Genomic DNA, 18,883 nt, shown 5'->3' on the forward strand with positions numbered 1-18,883 from the left:
TGTTTTAAATAAATCATCAGTCCTTTCGGTGTCTCTGACATCCGTGCTTGAGACAAAAATGAGAGATGCACTAGGAGCCGTAGCAGGAAAAAAAATTGCAACCACGTGGGTAAATTAGTTAAGTAAACTGCTTTCTTTTACCATGCTGATACTGTAGTACTCTTTAATATATGAAGTATCTAGTTGGGATAGATTCTGTTCATTGTGAGCTCTCCAGAAAAAGACAAGTCTTTCTGACAAATTTCATGTTGTACAAAAGCAAGCAATAATAGTCTTGGGAACTGCTCAGCTGATCCTTTTTTAAGTGAAGCAAATAACCTGAAATGAATTTAGGAATAACAATTTTGGACTTGTTTTCTATTTTGAAAACAGAAGACCAATCTTGTTTTGTAGCGTAGTTAGGTATGTGTCTTTGCATTTACTGACAATAGGAGAAACATGTTTTCATAACATTTAGTCCTGCTTAAACTACACTTCATTGGGGGTTTTTTGATTAAAAGTGTTTGCAAAATGTCCGATTCTTTGTTAGATATAGATTTTAATAGCACTTTATTGGGTGGCTTAATGTCCTGATCGTGTCAGGTCATGAATATTTTAGTGTCGCTAAATGCAGCAACTATTCTCGAAATGCCATGCCAGTGAAAGTTAAGAAGAAAAAAAGGTATCAATTTAGACAATCTGTAATCTGCAAGTAAGTTGTACTTTTCATTAACAGTTGTCTGATGCCCTTCTGTCTTCTTGGCTCAGAACGTATTACATGTTCTTATTACCCAGCTGATTGCTGGATATAATTGTACTCCAGATAATGAGATTGTTCTAAGTATAATTACGCATGTCATTCACGTGAAATGTTTAGGAAAAAGGATAAGTTATGTTGACATTTGTAAACTATTAAAATGATAAATTATCCAGAAACTCTGAAGCTGTGTTTAATTAGAACTAACTTCTGGACTGTTAGCTAGACTGTTGTTTAACTGTAAACTGCATAATGAATATGTTCATGACTAGTGTTTTATAATTAAATTTGTAAGGAGCTGATTTGTACAAATACACAGTAGCATTTTTGCGTTCTGCAGTGATACTAATTTCATTATTAATGAAGTTTGCATTCTTAAACTGGTATTTTACAAGGTCTTATCTGTGTGGATTTTGTTCATGAAATGAAAAAATCAGGTCTGCTTTCTCATGCCTGCTGGTAGGAAATGCCTCGCATTCTCAGAGATTTCTTGATCACAGCAAAATGTATTCCCTATGAAACTTAGTACGTTAAATCTCACTGGCAGACTGAATATAAGCTTGGAGCTTGCATGAGACTGCCTTTGCAGGTGGTGTGGTATAGGGAAGAGGTTTTAGGGTTTAATCAGGAATAATTAAACTTGTTTGCACTGTTGCTCAAGATACTGAAGACCTGTTTTTCTACCACTGACCCTGAATCACACATTTTATATATATTTGTTGTCATAACCTCGTACATATGTTGTCATATGTAATGAATGTTCAGGATGAGAACGTGCTAAAATGGATTCATAGTTCAAATTCCTCATAGCTCGCATTCATGGTTTGGATTCATGGTTCCAGGTGTAAGTTAGTTCGCAGGCATGCTGACATAGAGTAGGGAAAAGTCATCCCAAGGAAGGTACTAAACTTGTTTTTTCTGTTGTTCATGATGGTTTTTTTTCTCTAGATGTTGCTATTTTTTTTAATAATCAAATGTTTTTGTAATTTGAAATGTTTTGACTTTGGTCATCTTAACTTCTGTCACATTTTTGGCTACCCCAGATTCTAAGACCAACCATTCCTCCTCTTGTAGCGATTAATCGTGTTGGCTCACCTGAGAGGAGAGGATCGCAGTACTACGTTTCCTTGTTTTATCTGGTCGCAGGGCATTAAGTAGAGCTCAGGACGACTTGGGAAGCAGCCGGCCTGTAAGCTGCAAGGTGCTTAGGACATGAAGATTTGTGACAGAAAGTCTATTTGTATACTTCTGTCTGAGATTGTCTCCGTTGCTGTGCTCCACTGACACTGTTGAAAGAGACAAACCAATGAAAGTAACTAGAAATTGTCAGTGATAAGAGTTTCAAGTTTAACAGTAAGTTTTATAGGACTGACATCAGTTTGGTATCTGGTAAAACTTAAAGAAATCATTGTTCTGGGCTTGAATGCTCAGAACTTGGCCAAATACTGTTTTATAGGGTTCATCTTATCAATTTTGGACAGGCTAGCCAGTCACCTTGAATGAGTACTTACAGAAACAGCTTGCTTTTTGTTGTTCCACTCTAGTTATCTTTTCTCCATTTGTCAAAAATACCGATTTTTTTTTTTCCCATGGAACAAAAATTACTTTAAAATTACAACCAACTACGCACAACTAACAACATATATCCTCTGTCTCTAATAATTTTTGAAGATATTATGCTCCAAAATTTTAGTTCCTTTTTAGAAAAATTGCTTTTACTTTCTTTCTTGTGCTGGAAAAGCTACTGTGCAACAACTTCCAGCATACCTTTCTTGTTTTGAGGCAGATGGTGTGACTAACAGTGTATGTTAGTTTATATGCATAGGGTTTTAATGCTTTCTTTGCAAGGTAATTGTAATGTTAGAAGATGAAATAGTCTAATGAGCTTTACAACTAAACAGGGGGGAAAAAAACCCCACCTCCTCCATCTGATCTTAAAAACTCGAGCTTTCTCATGGCAATATGTTTTTAGTGCTGGCATTAGGTTTTGGTGTTGTGAAGCTTTTACGAAACTTACACAAATATTGGGAAGTATGAAGCTTTATCATTAAAAAGAATGCTCATGCATGTACAAATTATTACATGTTTTCGTTTTGATTTCAGAAATTTAATTTATGCAGTGAATACCTAGTTGTTAGATATGTTATATCAAAGAAGTCTGCATAATTGGCCACTGACTCTCCTTTCATGATATTTGATAGTGTGTAAAGAGAATGTATGAAAGTGGGTTGTGTATCTTTTGTTCTTTTTAACAGTTGGTGTTATGTGAAATGTGTCTTGCTTGCAATTCAATGCTTCGATAGTTTCAGCAGCCTAGGAAGAATGAATCTGGTAAGCAAAGCTATTTAGAATTTAGACTCGAAACATATAGTGTACGTCTGCCTTTGGCCTCCTTGATTTAATATATTTGCTGTTTATCATTTTCTACAACTGGAAACAGTTTTCCTTTTACATTTTTTGTGTATATCTGAACATACATTTTGGGTTTGCTTTCTGCTTTTAAAACTGCTACAGTTACTGGCTTAATTAATATTTTAATGAATGATGAGTGAGTTTGTAGCTGTGCTTTGGCAGTTCTGTCAGTTCCCAAGAGCTGGTTTAAAGCAACTGGCTTGAATGACTTAAAGTTCATTGAGGTCTGTTGTCATACTCATAACATTAGGAAAGCTTCATGTATTATTGAGTGATCTTGTGAATGCTGTACGTGAAAATGGTGTTGTGAATCGTAAATTGCTGCTTAGTGCACTTTAATATGGATTGATTCTGTTTGTTTTGTACTAAATAATTCACATTTCTCAAATGGTTCTTATTTTTAATAGAAAAAATCCACAAAACGCAGCAGACTATTTTTCAGCTCTCACTAGGTGTATGTATCGCATGGTAGGAATGGGCTGTCTGTTTCTCTAGCAACCTACCTTTTTTGGTAGTTGTTTAATAACACCTGGTTCAGAGTATAAAAGTGTTTGCCAGAGGGCTGTGTATTAAACTTCTAAAGCCAATCTTAGAGGCACTTTTCGTACTGGAGGCTTAGATTTGCTTTGCTTCAGCTATCTCATACCTGTTGAGGAAACAATAGTATATGCTTCTGTCCCTGCAAGTGCTGAGAAACTGATGTATTATGACCTTTCAAATAGAGCACACCTTGACCGAACAGTGCTATTTATGCTAAATGCAAAGATAACAAATGCCAGTCTCTAAGATCAAATCTTGTCTTATAACTTTAATATGTGGATAAATACTTCCTAAGCTACTTGTGCTTTTTACCTTAGAGTTCTTAAAGCAGTTACTTGCAACCCTTTATTTTTAGTATTGCTATAGCATTGGCATGTCTTTCAGGAAGTAAAGGGCTGAATACTTTTGTTTACATAGTACATATTACATGCATTTTCTGACTTCTAAAGTGCTGCTCTTTCTGGGGAGATAGCAAATAGGTTAGCAATTGAGAGTGAGAACTTGTGTCTAATTCTTTGTCTGTTAAGTTGGTTTAGCCATTTTAAAAGTAAGCTTTACCCTTTAAAAAAATAAGGGAAAAAAGCTCAATTACAGCGGCTATTGATGTGGTATGTCTGGGCTGCGTGCTCTGCTAAGGCACACGTTTCCTTTATTGACAGCCAAGTTAATGCTTCTGTCAGAACCACGCTATCATGTGCTACCAGGGTGCATGAGATCAGCCTTGGTGAAATTGTCTTAGACTGTGTTGTATGCGACAGGTAATATGACTTATTTGTGTGTGTCCCAGCCAGTTTTTACAAGCTAAGCATTTGGAAAGTGAGCTTAAAATATGTACGTGTTAGGAATAAAAAGCTCACCAACCTTGGGTAATGCATTTCGCTGCCCTTCCTGAAGAAGCAATATTGTCTGTTTTATTCCAAAGCTCAGGTAGCAGGGTTTTTGGGGGGGTTTTGGTTGGGGTTTTTTTTCTGATAATGATTTGTCCTCTCCTCCCCTGCACTGTGAAGCGGAACTTCACTTTGTGATAGCAGTTCCCTTAGCTGTCACAAAACCTTTGTAGGGACAAAATTTACAGATAGGCTTTTAGCTGGGTGTGGCAACAGGTGGGAAGTAAATGTTTTTACAGAGGTAACTTGCAGTAACTGTAATTCTCCAGTGTTTATCCAGCAAGCACTGCTGCCCATTTGATAAATGTGATATGTGAAATCCAGTGTTGGCACATAATTTTCCATCATCTTTTGTCATCTGTGTTGAGACAAAAGAGCCCTGGTCATGAGATAGCTGGGCTTGGCTGATGCTTGGCACTAGCATATTTAACTTTGCAGTAAAACAAAGTCCCTTGTTCTCTGTTCTAACAAGAGTGCCAGTCAGACCTGTTTAACTGTCACAAAGCTTTTGCTGCCTAAAAGCTGTAGCCACAACGTTACTCTAACTGCTGCCATTGGAACGAAGAGACTGGGATAAGATCTGCAGGTTTGCAGGTACTGCACGGCTGTCCAGACACTGAATCATTAGTCTTACGATCTCTCTGAATAACTAACTAGCTGGGTCATTTAACTTTGTGTTCAGCATTTCTATAAAGTTTCTCCCTGGGTAACTGTTTTTAATGGACAAGTTCTTAATTACACACGTATCCCTACGGAAACAGTGAGGCCAAGGACGCAGTGGAATTAAGAAAAGAGGTTGGGTACTTGCATGGCTAATACTGTTTTCTGTCTTACAGAAGTTTTAAAAATCCTTTTTGCAGGGAAGCAAAGCTGGTGAGCTCATGTACTACATAGTACATTGACTAGAACAAAATTTTCCTTTGAGTGAGTTATTCCATAACTTTCTTCACCATGAAGAAACCATGGTTCCTGGTATCTTTCTCCAATACAGCTATATCACTGGAAATCAGTTGCTCTAGCCCAGTATAATTTCTGATTTAGTATAATTGGTGTCCAAGAATGGTGACAAGTCTAGGTCATTAAGCAAAAATATAATGAAGTATTTTGGGGTTCTTATGTAGGGAAATAAGCAGCAGACTTTCAGGGTATCCTGTATTTCAGCATCTCAGTTGTAGTTAATGGGGCATAGGAAGAGAAGGAAGAATTGCAGTAGGGCAAAAATTGAATTACCAAGAACATAGTGCATTTTCTTTTTTGTCTGGAGAAATGAGCAGCAAGCTCACCAAAACACTAGTTCTTTTGGTCTTTTTTGCAATCACGTTTACTGCCTCTCTTTAAACACACACACAGCCCGTGTTCCTATTTTTTTAAAACTATGAATATAGGGAGATGCTGAGCTCCTAAGTGTCACAAAAGCTTTTGGGCTCCTAAGTGTCACAAAAGCTTTTGGGCTCCTAAGTGTCACAAAAGCTTTTGGCAGTTGAGTGATATGTAGTTTACACACTTGTATACCTTTTTGTAAGGCATCGTTTTAGCCCGTTCTCATTAGGCATGTTGTTTCTTGCAAACTTAATATAAAAAAGGAATAACTCTATTTTGGGGAAATCTGTAATTTCTTATTCCCTCTTTGCTGCTACCAAGAAAATAATGGGGGGATAAAGTGAAACTGCAAGACAAGCCTCTTAAAAGCCTTGCTCTAATGGGAAAGGGAGGTAAGTTCAAGTGTATGATAAAGATCACAGGTAACATAAAATTCACTGACAATTGTCATTCCATGGTGGTGTGAATTGTCAGGAATTATTAGTGTGCATGTGCTTATTCGTAACAGACGTGGTTCCTACTGTTGTGGGAAAAGTGTTGATGCTAACAAGCAGAACAGTGTTTTTGACAGTCTTCCTAAATAGAATTTTAAAAAATTGAAATCTGGCCTGCAAATGTAGTTGATTTTACAAGTTTTTTACAGGGTTAGAAATTGCAGGATCAAATTTATGGTGCATATGTTCTCCTGATAACCAAATGTTCTGAAAATAGTTCAGTTGTCTGAGAGTAGCCATATGAAATTCTGCATCCGATTCCGAGTTTGGATGCTAATGCTTGGTTTAACTCTTCAGCTGTTACTCCATACATAGTTAGCAAAACGGCGTTCTACTGGAAACTTTAATACTTGTCTTGAATGTTGGAAATGATGTGAATTAATATCAAAGTAACCCTGCAGATCACAACAGTCTTGCGCTGTGAGGGCTGTGTTGGAGGATCTGTCTGGTTGCAACACGCTAGTCAGCAAAGCCAACCTGCTGGAGGAGGTTCAACACTCTCATGGTGTAACACTGTGTGGAAGCTCAAACTACAGCAGATTTCTCACTGTTAAATTCTGTGCATGCATATATACCTGTGTGTGTATGGTTTTTAGTTAGCCATACTTTGGTCCTTTGGTAATTGGCTCATATCTTGGAGCTTTTACGCGTCATATCGCAGAAAGATGATTTTTAGACTTACAGACCAATATTTGTTGGAAGGGACCCCAAATGTCACCTGCTCCCACCTCTGCTCAGAGCAGGGCCAGTCTATGTCCCCTTGCTCAGAGCATTGTTCAGGTGAATTTTCAAGGTCTATGAGACTGAAGTCACTGCACCCTCTCTGGGCAGCTTGTTGCAGAGTTTAATTGCTCTCATTGGGTATTTTTTACTTCTGTCATGCTGGAATTTCCTTGGCTGCAACTTGTGGCTGTTTCCTCCTGCCTGTTGGCTGCGCACGTGTGAGAAGGGTCTGATTCCGTCCTTGCTGAAACTGCCCATGCATGTGAGCAGGTTTGCGTGTGTGATATGCGAATGCGCTCTTAGCCTCACTAACCTTTCCTCCTTTTAGTTTTCTTCTTGTTTGGCTAGCTCAGCTGTCACTTTGCTGAGGTCTGATGACAGAAATGTGTAGGAAGTTTGAGACAAAACATTTTGTCACGTGCTTTGTCTTTGACCTATTTTTGAAAAAGTTTTGAGAAGCACTGGAAATACAGGTGAAATTGCCAATTCTCTCCTCAGAAGAACAGTGGTACTGTAGTACAGCTGCAGAGGACATCGAACATTGAATATTCTTTAACTTATTTTCCTTTTTTTGAACTTCAAATTAATGAGCTAGAGAAATCTTCTTAGATCTTTACTGGGATCAGAAAGATTCTTATTGTGAACTGCCGGAACGTGTGTCTAAGAAATGCAATAATACATGATACGTAGAAACATTTCAAACGTTTGAAATGGGCCAGTTTTGTGCTGCTACAAGAGCAGCCATCCGGAAACTTGGAGTTCTTGAATCCATATTGAAGTTACTTCACATCAGCAAAATATTTCCCGTGGGACTGTTTGAGGAGGTGAAGGAGGGAGAGAAGGAAAGGCTGAATTCCAAGTACAGATTCAAGTGTTGCTTTTCATATTGACAGTTTGGAGAGGTTTTACTTTATTTCTTGTCTCTGTTCTTATATATGGCCTTTATTTTTCCCTAGGAGTCTTCAGTTTTCTGGAATACTGATTGTAAAACTCCTATTTTAAAGTAACTGTTAGAAAACCTTCCACAGTACTCTGGCATTAATTATTCCTAGAATTTCAATGAAACGGGAAGACAGTTTAATGAACTTGAATTTTGCATTAGTGATACTCTGCTTTATGCTTATCTATTATCTGTCCATCTGGCAGCTCACACGCTTGTTGGCAGAAGTGCTTTTATTTCCTTCCCTGAAAAATTCTGGCATTGAATGTATAAACAAGCAGTACTTCTTTCTTCATTTATAATTCAGCATGAAATTCTGAACATTATTAGTTAATTAATATTAAATATGGTGAATTCTTGCTAGTGTGAGTATAACGCTCTGAATTGAAGCATATGGAGTGCTACCACCTCCTCACAGTGAGAAGTCGGCAGATTGAGATCCATCTGTCAGCTGACACAGGCACCAGTGCATGTCTCTGAGTTTACGGTGAGGCAATGCAGACTGCCAAGAGAAACTGTGAGTGGGGCTGAGAGCACTACAATCATGACATATTTTGGGGGAGGGCAAGTGGAAGAATTGCTTTCCCCTTCATAATTCAATAGATGCTTAAAAAATTTACAGAATCTTTATTTGAAAATGTGTGCTGGCTTTTGGTTGCAAAATAAATTTATTAATAGCAAACACGCTCTGGACCCTGAGCTTACTAGTGTGGTTATCTACAGCCTGTTGTTTTTTTGCTCAGTTTACTTACTGGGAAGGACCCAGCTGTATACAGCCATGCAGAAAACATGCTGCCTTGCTGGGGGAGAAGTTAAATTGCTCTCAACTTGAACCACTCTGATGTGATAGTATATTGTGCTGGGTAGGCAGCGTAACCCAGATACCACATCAGGGGTATGCAGGAAAATACCTGGCAATATCTGCGTATGTCAGAAATACCTGATGTTCACAGACATAGAGCTGCAAGAAACCAGGCTGAGAAAACAACCCTGTTTCATATGGATCTACTGGGCTTTCAAGTGTACAGGTACATATTCATCAGGTAGCAACTCCTAAAGCATTTAAACAGATTGTCTCATTTTGTTTGGGGGGGGGTAGAGGTTTGTGGTGTGATCAGCTATTTAATACATTCCTGAAAGACATCCATAGAGGCTTTCAAAGTTAACTCTCCTGTTTAATGTTAACTCAAATGAAATATTTTCAGAATTGGCCAGAGAAACACGGACCTTCTGAAGTCTTTTCTCAGTATGGATAAAATTTGAAATGGTGTTAGTTGAATTGGTTTTGAATATTCTCTTCCAGAATGGTTTTTTGTATGAATACTTTAGAGAAAGAAATGAATCCACTGGCTTACACAACTTCTTCATAGTAATAATAGACAAAAGCCAAAGCTTGGAATTCCCCCCTGGAGTACGTAAATCTTATCAGTTTAATTTTGGTTTTGTCTGCAGAAAAGCATCTTGCACAAAGTCCACAGTAAGTTGAAACTTCTGTTTGTTGCATTTATTTTGTGATGCTTTGTGGCTTCCTGTTGTTGTGCAAAAATGACACTTAAGTAATCCATAGTGTGGCTGGAGAGGACTTGTCATAAACAGCAAACTGGTTAACTTAGCTGGGTGTTGCTCATTTTGAACAGAAGTTTTATATTTATGGCATGCTGTTCACAGATAAAACTGCTGGCAAATGTTGCTATTACAACTTTATCTTTGGTGTAAATGTACGGTCTTTTCCTGTTGTCACTTTTTAATTTCTAATGGTTGTATTATATGGGGGTGAAACACAGTTTCTCTCTCTGCTGTCAGAAGCAGTAACAGGACAGACAGTAAAATGGCAAGTTGTTAGCCTGGTGCTCCCTGCAAATGCTGCCCCTCCACCTTGGAGGTGAATTTTTTCTTTTTTTTTTTTTAAGGCATTTGGGTAATTATATTAATGCCGTATTGTATGAGGACGGTTGGCTTTGGGGAAAATTGCCTTACTTGTGAAAAAGTTGATTGGTTCATAAACCAAAATGTTTTCTAAAGGCTTGTAAGCTAGGTAAGCGTAACTTATATACAGCATCCTATTTGAAACTTAAATTCATTGCTAATACCTGGAAAACCAGGTTAAAATACCTATCGATATTTTGCCTGACCTATACATGCTATGGCTTGGGCCTTTTAAGACAGAATCTTTGCAAGTTGAAGGGGAGGGGGGGAATCGGGGCTTAAAATTTCTGTAGGTTTTTTTTTTTTAAGAGGTAATTTCTGAAATAAGAGCCTAAATAATTATTTTTCAAGACCTACACTGAAGGAACTGGTGAGTGACACTGAACCTTGGACAGAAGAAGGACGTAAAACCCATATATAAAAACCATCCTTAGTGGAAAGGTTTTCCATTACCCTGTTATCTCTGGTCTGTCTGGAATATATAAAGAATTAGTATTTTTCAGCTGTAACAGAAAATAAATCTGTGTTACGGAATTAGGCCAGATCCAGCAGAAGTGAGGCAGCCCCGGCTCCCTGCCCCAGGGCCGACCTGTGGCAGGGCTGAGCATGTGTTCCCAGAAGGTAAAAAGGTTTTCTTGCCCAGAAAGAGTTAGAAATGGAATTTCCTAAGAAGATAGGACAAGCTGCAGATCAGACTATTCAAGTGTATGGACCAGCCACTGTTTATATATGAGCGAGTGTTTTTACCCCCTTATCCCTCTATTTTCCCACTCTTGTTCTTCCATGAGTCATCTAGATCCTTCCCTTTCCCCGCCTTTGGTTCCTCCCCTAAACAAACTATAGTAAGTCTTGCGCAATCCCAAAATTCTCTTCCTCTGCATCCCATACCTGTCCCGTACGTACCCTGACGCACTGACCACCTCCCTCCCAAAGATGCTTGAGCTGGCTCCCCAGGACGGGTGTCACCCCTGGCTGGTGGGGCTGAGGCTCTCCTGGAACAGCCGTCCCTTCCTCCGAGTCCATAATTTGTATTTCCCCATCTGCCTTTGGGCTTCTGCTCCTCTGGGCTTGTGGACCTGGGATGGGCTGATGGCTCCTGGGATGGACCTGGGGCTAGCTGGGCAGGGTGTGATTCAGGCTCCCCCTCCTTTGTGGGTGTGCAGAGGAGCTTTCTATCAGATACGCAAACAATTTGTATTGTAAACTGTGTCAAGATTGAAATAGTCAAATTTGTCTGTTTTTTTCCTTTGTATGGTTGGTGTTAATTTTAAAAATGGGTTTTTAAAAATTTTTAATGTTAACAAGTATCAACCTTTTTGTGAAGGGATTATCTGACTAAAAAAATCTGTCCTGCTTGCAATTCAGTTTGCCCACAAAAGTCTAATTCGTCATCCATAAAATAAATATACTTTGTCAGAGAATATATTTGTCCTGTTGCTAATTCACTTGATTTATTTCTGGTATTATAGATTGCCCCTATATTGCGAGAATGCTTTCCAATTTGACTTTTGGTCTCCAGTGAGCAAAAGAAATGGCTTTTTCTAATACCTGCTTTACTATCGGAAATTAAATTTTCTGGATGGGTGGTCATAAAAGCTAAGGCCAATGAAATAGTGGTCGGTAATAGATTATTTTTTTCATGTGAGGTATATTGGCAGTCAGACGATGGATCTGTAGAAACTTGCAGGTGACGGAAGGGAGCCAGTTTCTTTAAAAATGTATCCTCAGAGATTGATAAAGTGAAATGCAGTTGTGTAAGATCTGATTTATCAAAGAATGTAACGTTTCTGCAAGATGATTTTCTTTCACTTTTCTATATTTTTGTTGGTTTGGGAGTTGCTGGTTGTCTTCAATTATTTTTTTTTTCCTCTTAGTAAAACGCTTCAGAGAACCAAAGCATGAAAGACGTCCCTGGAGGATATGGTATGTTTCTGTGTGTTTTATTCTTACATTTTTTTGTTTCTTGCATGTTTTAGAAATTGAATGAATGATTGTTTGCTAAAAAAAAAAAAATGATGACAAGAAATTGGTGACTGACAGTGAGGAACAAAACCAGTTACAGACTGCATGAGTCAAAGAGAAAGTTACCTTCTGTGTTATCTTTCCCTGCTAGTTCTTTCTTACTAAACACTTCCAGGAATCTTTACAAAGATGTGCATTTAGACATAAAACTGAAAGTTGTGCTTCCTCCTGAAGATGGAAACTTACAGTTGCCCTAAGATGCATCTGAACATCTGTAAGCTTACGAGAAGCTCTCAGCTGGGCTTAAACAAAATTCCATGTTCTGTAGCTATCCTACTGTGTATAAGATAGAAAACAGTATGGTAAAAGATATAAATACATAAGCCATAAAAGAATACAAGGTATAAAAAGTATATTTGTTTTTATTACTTTTTAAAAGTTGTTGGATTGTAGCAATGCCAACATAACCTGTACTAGTTTTGAGACTGCTGTAAATGTCAAGCTGTCATTCCAGTTGTTGAAGATGTCAGTGGTTTAAATTCATCTCATACAATGCTGCTTTTCATAACTAATCCTGACCTTTATTTTCTTGAAAAAATAAATACAAAATCTTGGTGTACTGCAGTCTACCTCAGCCTGAAATTCTGAGTAGTGTGGTGATAGCCTTTAATTTTTAAGCAAAGAATCTTGTTCTGGGACTTGAGTTTTGTTATTTATAGTATGCTGTACTGATTAGATAAGTAACTCACTGGCTTCCTGCCTCATCTCCAACACTCTGCTTTCTATGTCGTGCAATGAATGCAAGAGGATAAAGTTTAAGACATATTTGTCAGGGAGGGGAGATGAATTCAGGCATAAAGTGTTGTTTGGATCTGTTGGGGTGTTTGGATCTTTTTAGACATGGAAACAACAGGCAAAATGGGTGTTGGTCTGTATAAAAAACACACTATTGCCTACAGAATACTTTTGGCATGATTCCTGTATTTAACATTTAATAAAACATCCATTGGAAGTTTTGGTTTTGTGCAAAGGATGATAAAAGAATGGTAAGGGCTGGAACCAGTACTGAATCAGTACCCAAGTGTGGGTTTTTTTTTTCTATTTTCCCTGTAAGTAGCAAACTATTTTCTTTCTAACTCTGTCATCTGCTTTGGAGATAATGCTTTCAAGTTTGTAATTCTTTTGCAGTGTGGTCTAAGCTGTTGTACTTTAGATATAAGTCAGTGAGACCACTTCATGCTTTCAGGTGAAAAATATGTTGGCTTTTTAGCAAAATATTATAGATAAAGGAATCATTAGCCAGCTATTAAATTGTTCACCAACAAGCCCATGATGAGGATTTTATTTTTGTCTGTGCCATAAACTTGCTAAAAATACATAAACATAAAAGGACTGAAATATCTAGCGAGGCTGGGATACTCATTGTTTACAGGAGGTTATTAAAGACTTAGCTAGGTTTAGTGAGGATTAGCTCTTGGATAATGCATATGATACCAAGAGGGGATGTCCCTAGACTTTAAATTTACAGTGGTAAGGTTTCAAGTTAGCATGATTTGATTTATTGTTAGCAATATTCAAGAAAAAAGGGGGCAGAATTTAAAATGGAACATTGTTAAATAAGCTAAATACAATGACAATTTATCATTCCGGTGTTCTCATTTGAAGAAAAAATGAATAATTGAGATGGAATTTTAATTAAAATAAATTTGCAATGTCCGACTGTGTTGTAAACAGTTTTGTGTGTCTTAAAAACTGTTTTTACTCTATACAGGTTTTTAGATACTTCCAAGCAAGCCATAGGAATGTTGTTCATCCACTTTGCAAATGTCTATTTATCAGACCTTACAGAAGAAGACCCTTGTTCACTGTGAGTGTTTAATTTCAGAATAATTGGTCTTTATGGAAGTTCTGCAGTTGAGTTTGATGGTGTACGTGGACGATAATGCAAGATATAGCCGAGAAACCAATTTTCATAGTAAAAATCAATCACTCTCAAAAACCTGTGGTTTAAGCTTAGTTAATCAAGGATCGGAGTTCTGCTCTTCTAGTTCATGGCTGGCAGGACCTGGGAGAGCTTTTTCTGGGCTGTATATAGATATTTTAGACCAAAGGTAACCTCTTACTACTACTGCCTCTCCAGTTAATGAATGAGGACTTGGGATGCACATTGTAATATGGGGCTGTTTACTGAAGGAGGTGCTAGGGACCAAAGGAAATGAACATAAAGTTGTGTGCACTGACCTCCAGCTGCACTGTTCACGGCAGCAAGGCTTTAATATAAAGTCAGGTTGCTTTCAGGGATATTTAGCAAAAATCATTCATGCTTGTATTTTCTTCGAAAACCTATATTAGCTACTGCAGTATTACTTTCATTTTGTTAAAAGCAGGAAATCTTGCTTGGTACCCAGGCAGTTAGTACAAAAATTAATTTTGCAATGTCACGCTTGGAGCAGCGTGACTAAGTAGATAAGCATTTCACTGTAGTATATTAAACCTGAAGATTTTATGACTAAGACCCCGTCAGGCTCTTTACAGGAGCTCCTGAAGCAAATGGTAATTGTTTGGGTTTGTTCTTGATAGAGCTCATGCTCAAAGAAGCTTACACATTCCTGGTAATAGAAGCTGTGAAATTACTTTTAAAAGCTTAGTAATTTGCCCTTTAAAACCAATCCAGTTCCGTCAATGGCATCTGCTCACTGTTGTCCTTTGGTAAACAAAGGAGCTACACAGCTCAAGGAATATGCTTGTGTTGCTTCACAAGCCTGTTTTATTTCCCATATTCCTCCTCAGTTTCTTTTGTGTTCCTACATGCTATAAATGTGCAAGTAAAACACTGCTTTTCTCTTCCCACCAGAAATCATTTTGGTAGGGAAAATGCATTTATTTTAACACACTGACTGTGAAGTTTGTTATAATTATGACAGTTTCAATAATACCAGGCATCATTGTAGGATTTTCCTTGCTTACTGATTTAAGAATTTCCTGATCTAAAAACTGACAGGTGCAAATTGCTTTCATTCCATTTTTATATATTAAAGTGTATCTTCAAGTAAGCTAACCAAAGCATGTCTAAAGTTGTCAGTGTTTAAAGCTAAAGCTCAATAGTTTATTATAATATTTTAAAAATAACTGTGCTGTGTACTGAGTTTGCAAAATAAAAGGTTTGCTAATGTGTGCGTTCTTGTCTACATGTTTTAGTATAGTCTACATAACTTTATTTTCAAACACCACTTTTCATGTAAGTGTAACGTGACACAAAACAAGTAAGAGGGTGAGGCAGAGAACTGTTACTCACTGTTCCCAGGATAACAAAAATTACGATGTGGAGCTGTATAATTTCTCAGGCAAGGGTGCAGGTCCTCCTTGTAGGAGTAATACTACATGTAGCATGTAGCATTAACCAAAGCCACTTGTCCTTTCTTGGGAAAAATATATCTTAAGTATGCAAGTGGGTTAAAATTAGTGAGTAAAAGCAACGTTTCTGTCTGTGACTTTAATAAGAATTTTACTCAGCAAATTCAAACATGGGTAGTTTTCTGTTCTTTCCTGTTTTGTAGTTTGTGGGTTATTTTCAGAACAAAACCAGAAAATGTAGTTTTAGAAAACGTTGTGGTTCAAAGCTTGGAAGGAACTACAATTGGAAGTTGCCATTTGTTAGTTTGGGAATGTAGTGCTGTAATTCAGGCAGGTGTGTGATAATATCAAAGCTGATAAAACATCTGTTAAAACACCTCGACAGATGGGTTGTTGTTTGAAGAATTTTAAATAGAAAAAGCAAACAGCACTCTTCTTCTGTAGTGCAGGGTACTCAGCTGGCTGTATGCGGTACACGGGGAAGTTTGTACGAACCCCAGCCTTTTACTCGCTGAACTCTCAGCCAAATGCATTTACCTGGTAGTGGCAGCAACTTGTTTTGTTGTTTGTGCTGGTGCACTGGTTACGTGTGAGCAGGATTAATGCAGTGCATCACAGAATGAGCATGTTGCCTACATGTAGTGAGCCTGATGTGCCTGGGAATATCGGGCATACTTGGCCTGTGCTGTGAGCTGTAATTTGATGTGAAATAGGTGCTGGCACATCTCCCTGCTCCTGATGGCTGCCTTCCTGCTGTAGACTTACAGCAGCCCCTTGTGGCCTTAAAATGACTTGTGTAGACTTGCAATTGCTGAGTTTCCTCTGCCAAACACTAAACCTTGATTTTAATGTTTGTCTAATACGAAGTTCATTAAAACACTGATTTGACACACAACTATTCGAAAATAAGTATTCTTTAGAAAGTTTATGGGTAAGTCTTGGCTGAAGCAAGGCGTGTCCGCTTTTTATTTTTGAGCTGCTCCTGAATGGGATTTTGAGGGTCAGAACAGCTCCTCCTTTACTGTTTTGACACATACTCTGTCTTTGCTTTCCACTTTCTGATACTGTTTTGTCCACTGATTTGCCTCTGCAGCCATCAGAAGCCCGCAGGTCCCTGATTTACTATTTTTATCCCTGCAGATAAGTTCCTATAGACTAGATCTAGAGTTTACCTTAAGTATTTGGAATTACCAAATAAGAATCTCAGTAACAGGGATTTACTATGTGTCTTACAGCTGACTCTTTCTCAGCTGCTGGTTTGTTCAGCTAAAATCGGTGATTGTATATAAACCAAACTGACTTACAAAATGCTCTGAATATCAGCTCTACCGTTTAATGAACCTAAGAATTAATTTGAAACCCATAGTAATCTCTAGTTTCTTGAAGCATAGGTAAGATCCCAGAAGCTTTTCTTGAAACAATAAAATTATTAGTGCAGCAGTTGGTGTGTCCATTGAGGGGTGGTTTGGTTTGGTGTTATTTTTTTTTTCTGGGAAGGCTTGTTCCTGATTACTTCAAATGTTTATTGGACAAGAACTGAAGTGCAAGAAAGTAAATCATTTTTCTTCCTAACACTAAGTTGAAATTTGACCTAGATAGTGACTGTACTCTCTAGGCGTGGTATTCCACTGCTCATTTCTCCTTGTTGAGGCTAGGAGGGGGCTCCCTTGAGCAAGAAAAACTGTCTAGTTGTGGTGTCTTTCCCCCTCGGAATGAAAGTGTTTTGGGTTGGGTTTTTTACTTTCAAATTCCTTGAGGTCTCTTTAAGATAACTTCTCTTTTTATTCCTTTTCCTTTTATTCCTTTGGCTTTATTCACATACAGGTTTTCCATGCAGAATGAATTGAGCAATGGTAAAAAGAAAATCTGGTTTTAATTTAAAGGAGTAAAATGAATATTGGAGTTTATATAGAGTATGCACATACACACACCAGAACTCACAAAAATAGAAGTCGGAGCTTAACTTTAAGGGCAGAAACAAAATATTGAGGTTTCTAAAACTATTTAAGTTTTAGGCTAACTGTGTAATTACAGATGTGGGTAAATGATTATTCTCAATACTCTGGCTTCTCAACATATATACAGATCTTTTATCAATCGTGGTGTTAAAATACACTGAACTTGTAGAAAATGGACCCTTGCTCCTTGTTTTTTTTTTTTTTTACATTTTTCCTTTCAGGTACCTTATCAACTTCTTGTTAGATGCCACATTAGGAATGCTGTTAATCTACATTGGTATACGTGCAGTCAGCAGCATTGTGGAATGGCAGCAGTGGGAGTCCCTTCGCTTTGGTGAATATGGTAAATGTTTCTGTTCTTGCACTGAAATGATTTTCAGGATAGAATCTCAGAATATTTCAGCTAGTGGTTAACTCCATCTTAAAATCATTATACAAGATTATAGTGGTCATTTTAATATTTCACTTGTGACGAGGGTTCTTTTAAGTTCTGTATCTCAGCATGCCCCTTCTGCGTTAGAAAGCTCAACAAGTCTCTAAGCATTTAGTGAGTTTGGAACAACTGCTTGAATTTTTTTTTTTAGGAGTGATTGAACAAATTATGATATTGGCTAACCTCATGGAAAAAATAACAGCATGATAAATTTCCTCTGAAACACTTTCAAATAAATGATAGCTGGAAGGTCATTTCCTATTAAAGCTTTCACTGAACCACATGCCGTTGTCTGAAGATACGAGCTAAGAGTTCTGCCAGCCCTCTTTAAAGTAAACAGCCACATACCTTCAGTGAAGAGAATGGCAAGATGGCCTGTGCTTGTCCTCAAGTAATGATCACTGGAACTCCTGCACGTAGGGCTTGTATCATTGATGAAAAACGCATGTGTCTTTCGTACAGGCTAAGGGATAGACTAGTGAAATCACTTTCACGTGAAGTTGTGGGTTTTCTATCTTCCCTTATGTTAGCCACAGAAGTCCACTGATCTGCAGAAATTGTGGATTTGCAGACGCAGTTGAGTATCATACATACTCGACATCGACATTTAATTCTGTTCAACCTGTTATTTTTCAGATTGCTTAGTCTGGCTGGTTGGGAATGGAAGTTCTCTATAGATGCTAAAAATTACATTTGAAGCTCCTTGAGATAGGAATGGGGGAGAGGTTGCCTCACAAGAGAGCTATGGCTCTTCATCAGAGAGAAAAACAAACAAAAAACCCTATGGTTTGGGGGAAAAAAAAGTTAAAATAATGTTTGCCTGACAAAAGTCAAAGCTTTCATAGCGTTTTCATAACTATCATTGGTAGGTTTTTTGGTTTCGTAGGTTTCTTTGTTTTTAATGATCCTAAGTGGCTGACAGAATTAAGAATAAATAAGGGCCTTGCCAAGTTGAAGTACTTTAAAAGCTTGGGAAGTTTACAATTAAATCAAATAGCATTAATTGCTATTTGCTTTAATGTCAGATGTTTAAAATAGAGATGATGACAAGCATCTATCTTAAGAGAAGTAACTGCCTATACCATTAGGGCATTTAGTGTTAGATTTATGTACATTTAATGTGTATCTTTTAGGGTACGGTTTATGACCATTTAAGCTGTTTAAATCAGCACTGCCACAAGCCTGTTTATCTGCTTTT

General features: G+C 37.7%; 1 protein-coding gene across 1 annotated transcript in view; it reads left to right on the forward strand.

Moving 5' to 3' along the window:
- The window catches only part of STIMATE (STIM activating enhancer), a 37,495-nt gene that overhangs the window by 6,731 nt on the left and 11,881 nt on the right, over positions 1-18,883 (forward strand). The window contains exons 2-4 of the mRNA XM_076346154.1: positions 11,853-11,901; positions 13,712-13,807; positions 17,474-17,595. Coding sequence (XP_076202269.1) covers positions 11,853-11,901; positions 13,712-13,807; positions 17,474-17,595 — 267 coding nt within the window. The remainder of the gene's footprint in view (positions 1-11,852; positions 11,902-13,711; positions 13,808-17,473; positions 17,596-18,883) is intronic.

Source organism: Aptenodytes patagonicus, chromosome 8 (assembly GCF_965638725.1).
Source record: "Aptenodytes patagonicus chromosome 8, bAptPat1.pri.cur, whole genome shotgun sequence".
NCBI classification, from domain to species: domain Eukaryota; kingdom Metazoa; phylum Chordata; class Aves; order Sphenisciformes; family Spheniscidae; genus Aptenodytes; species Aptenodytes patagonicus.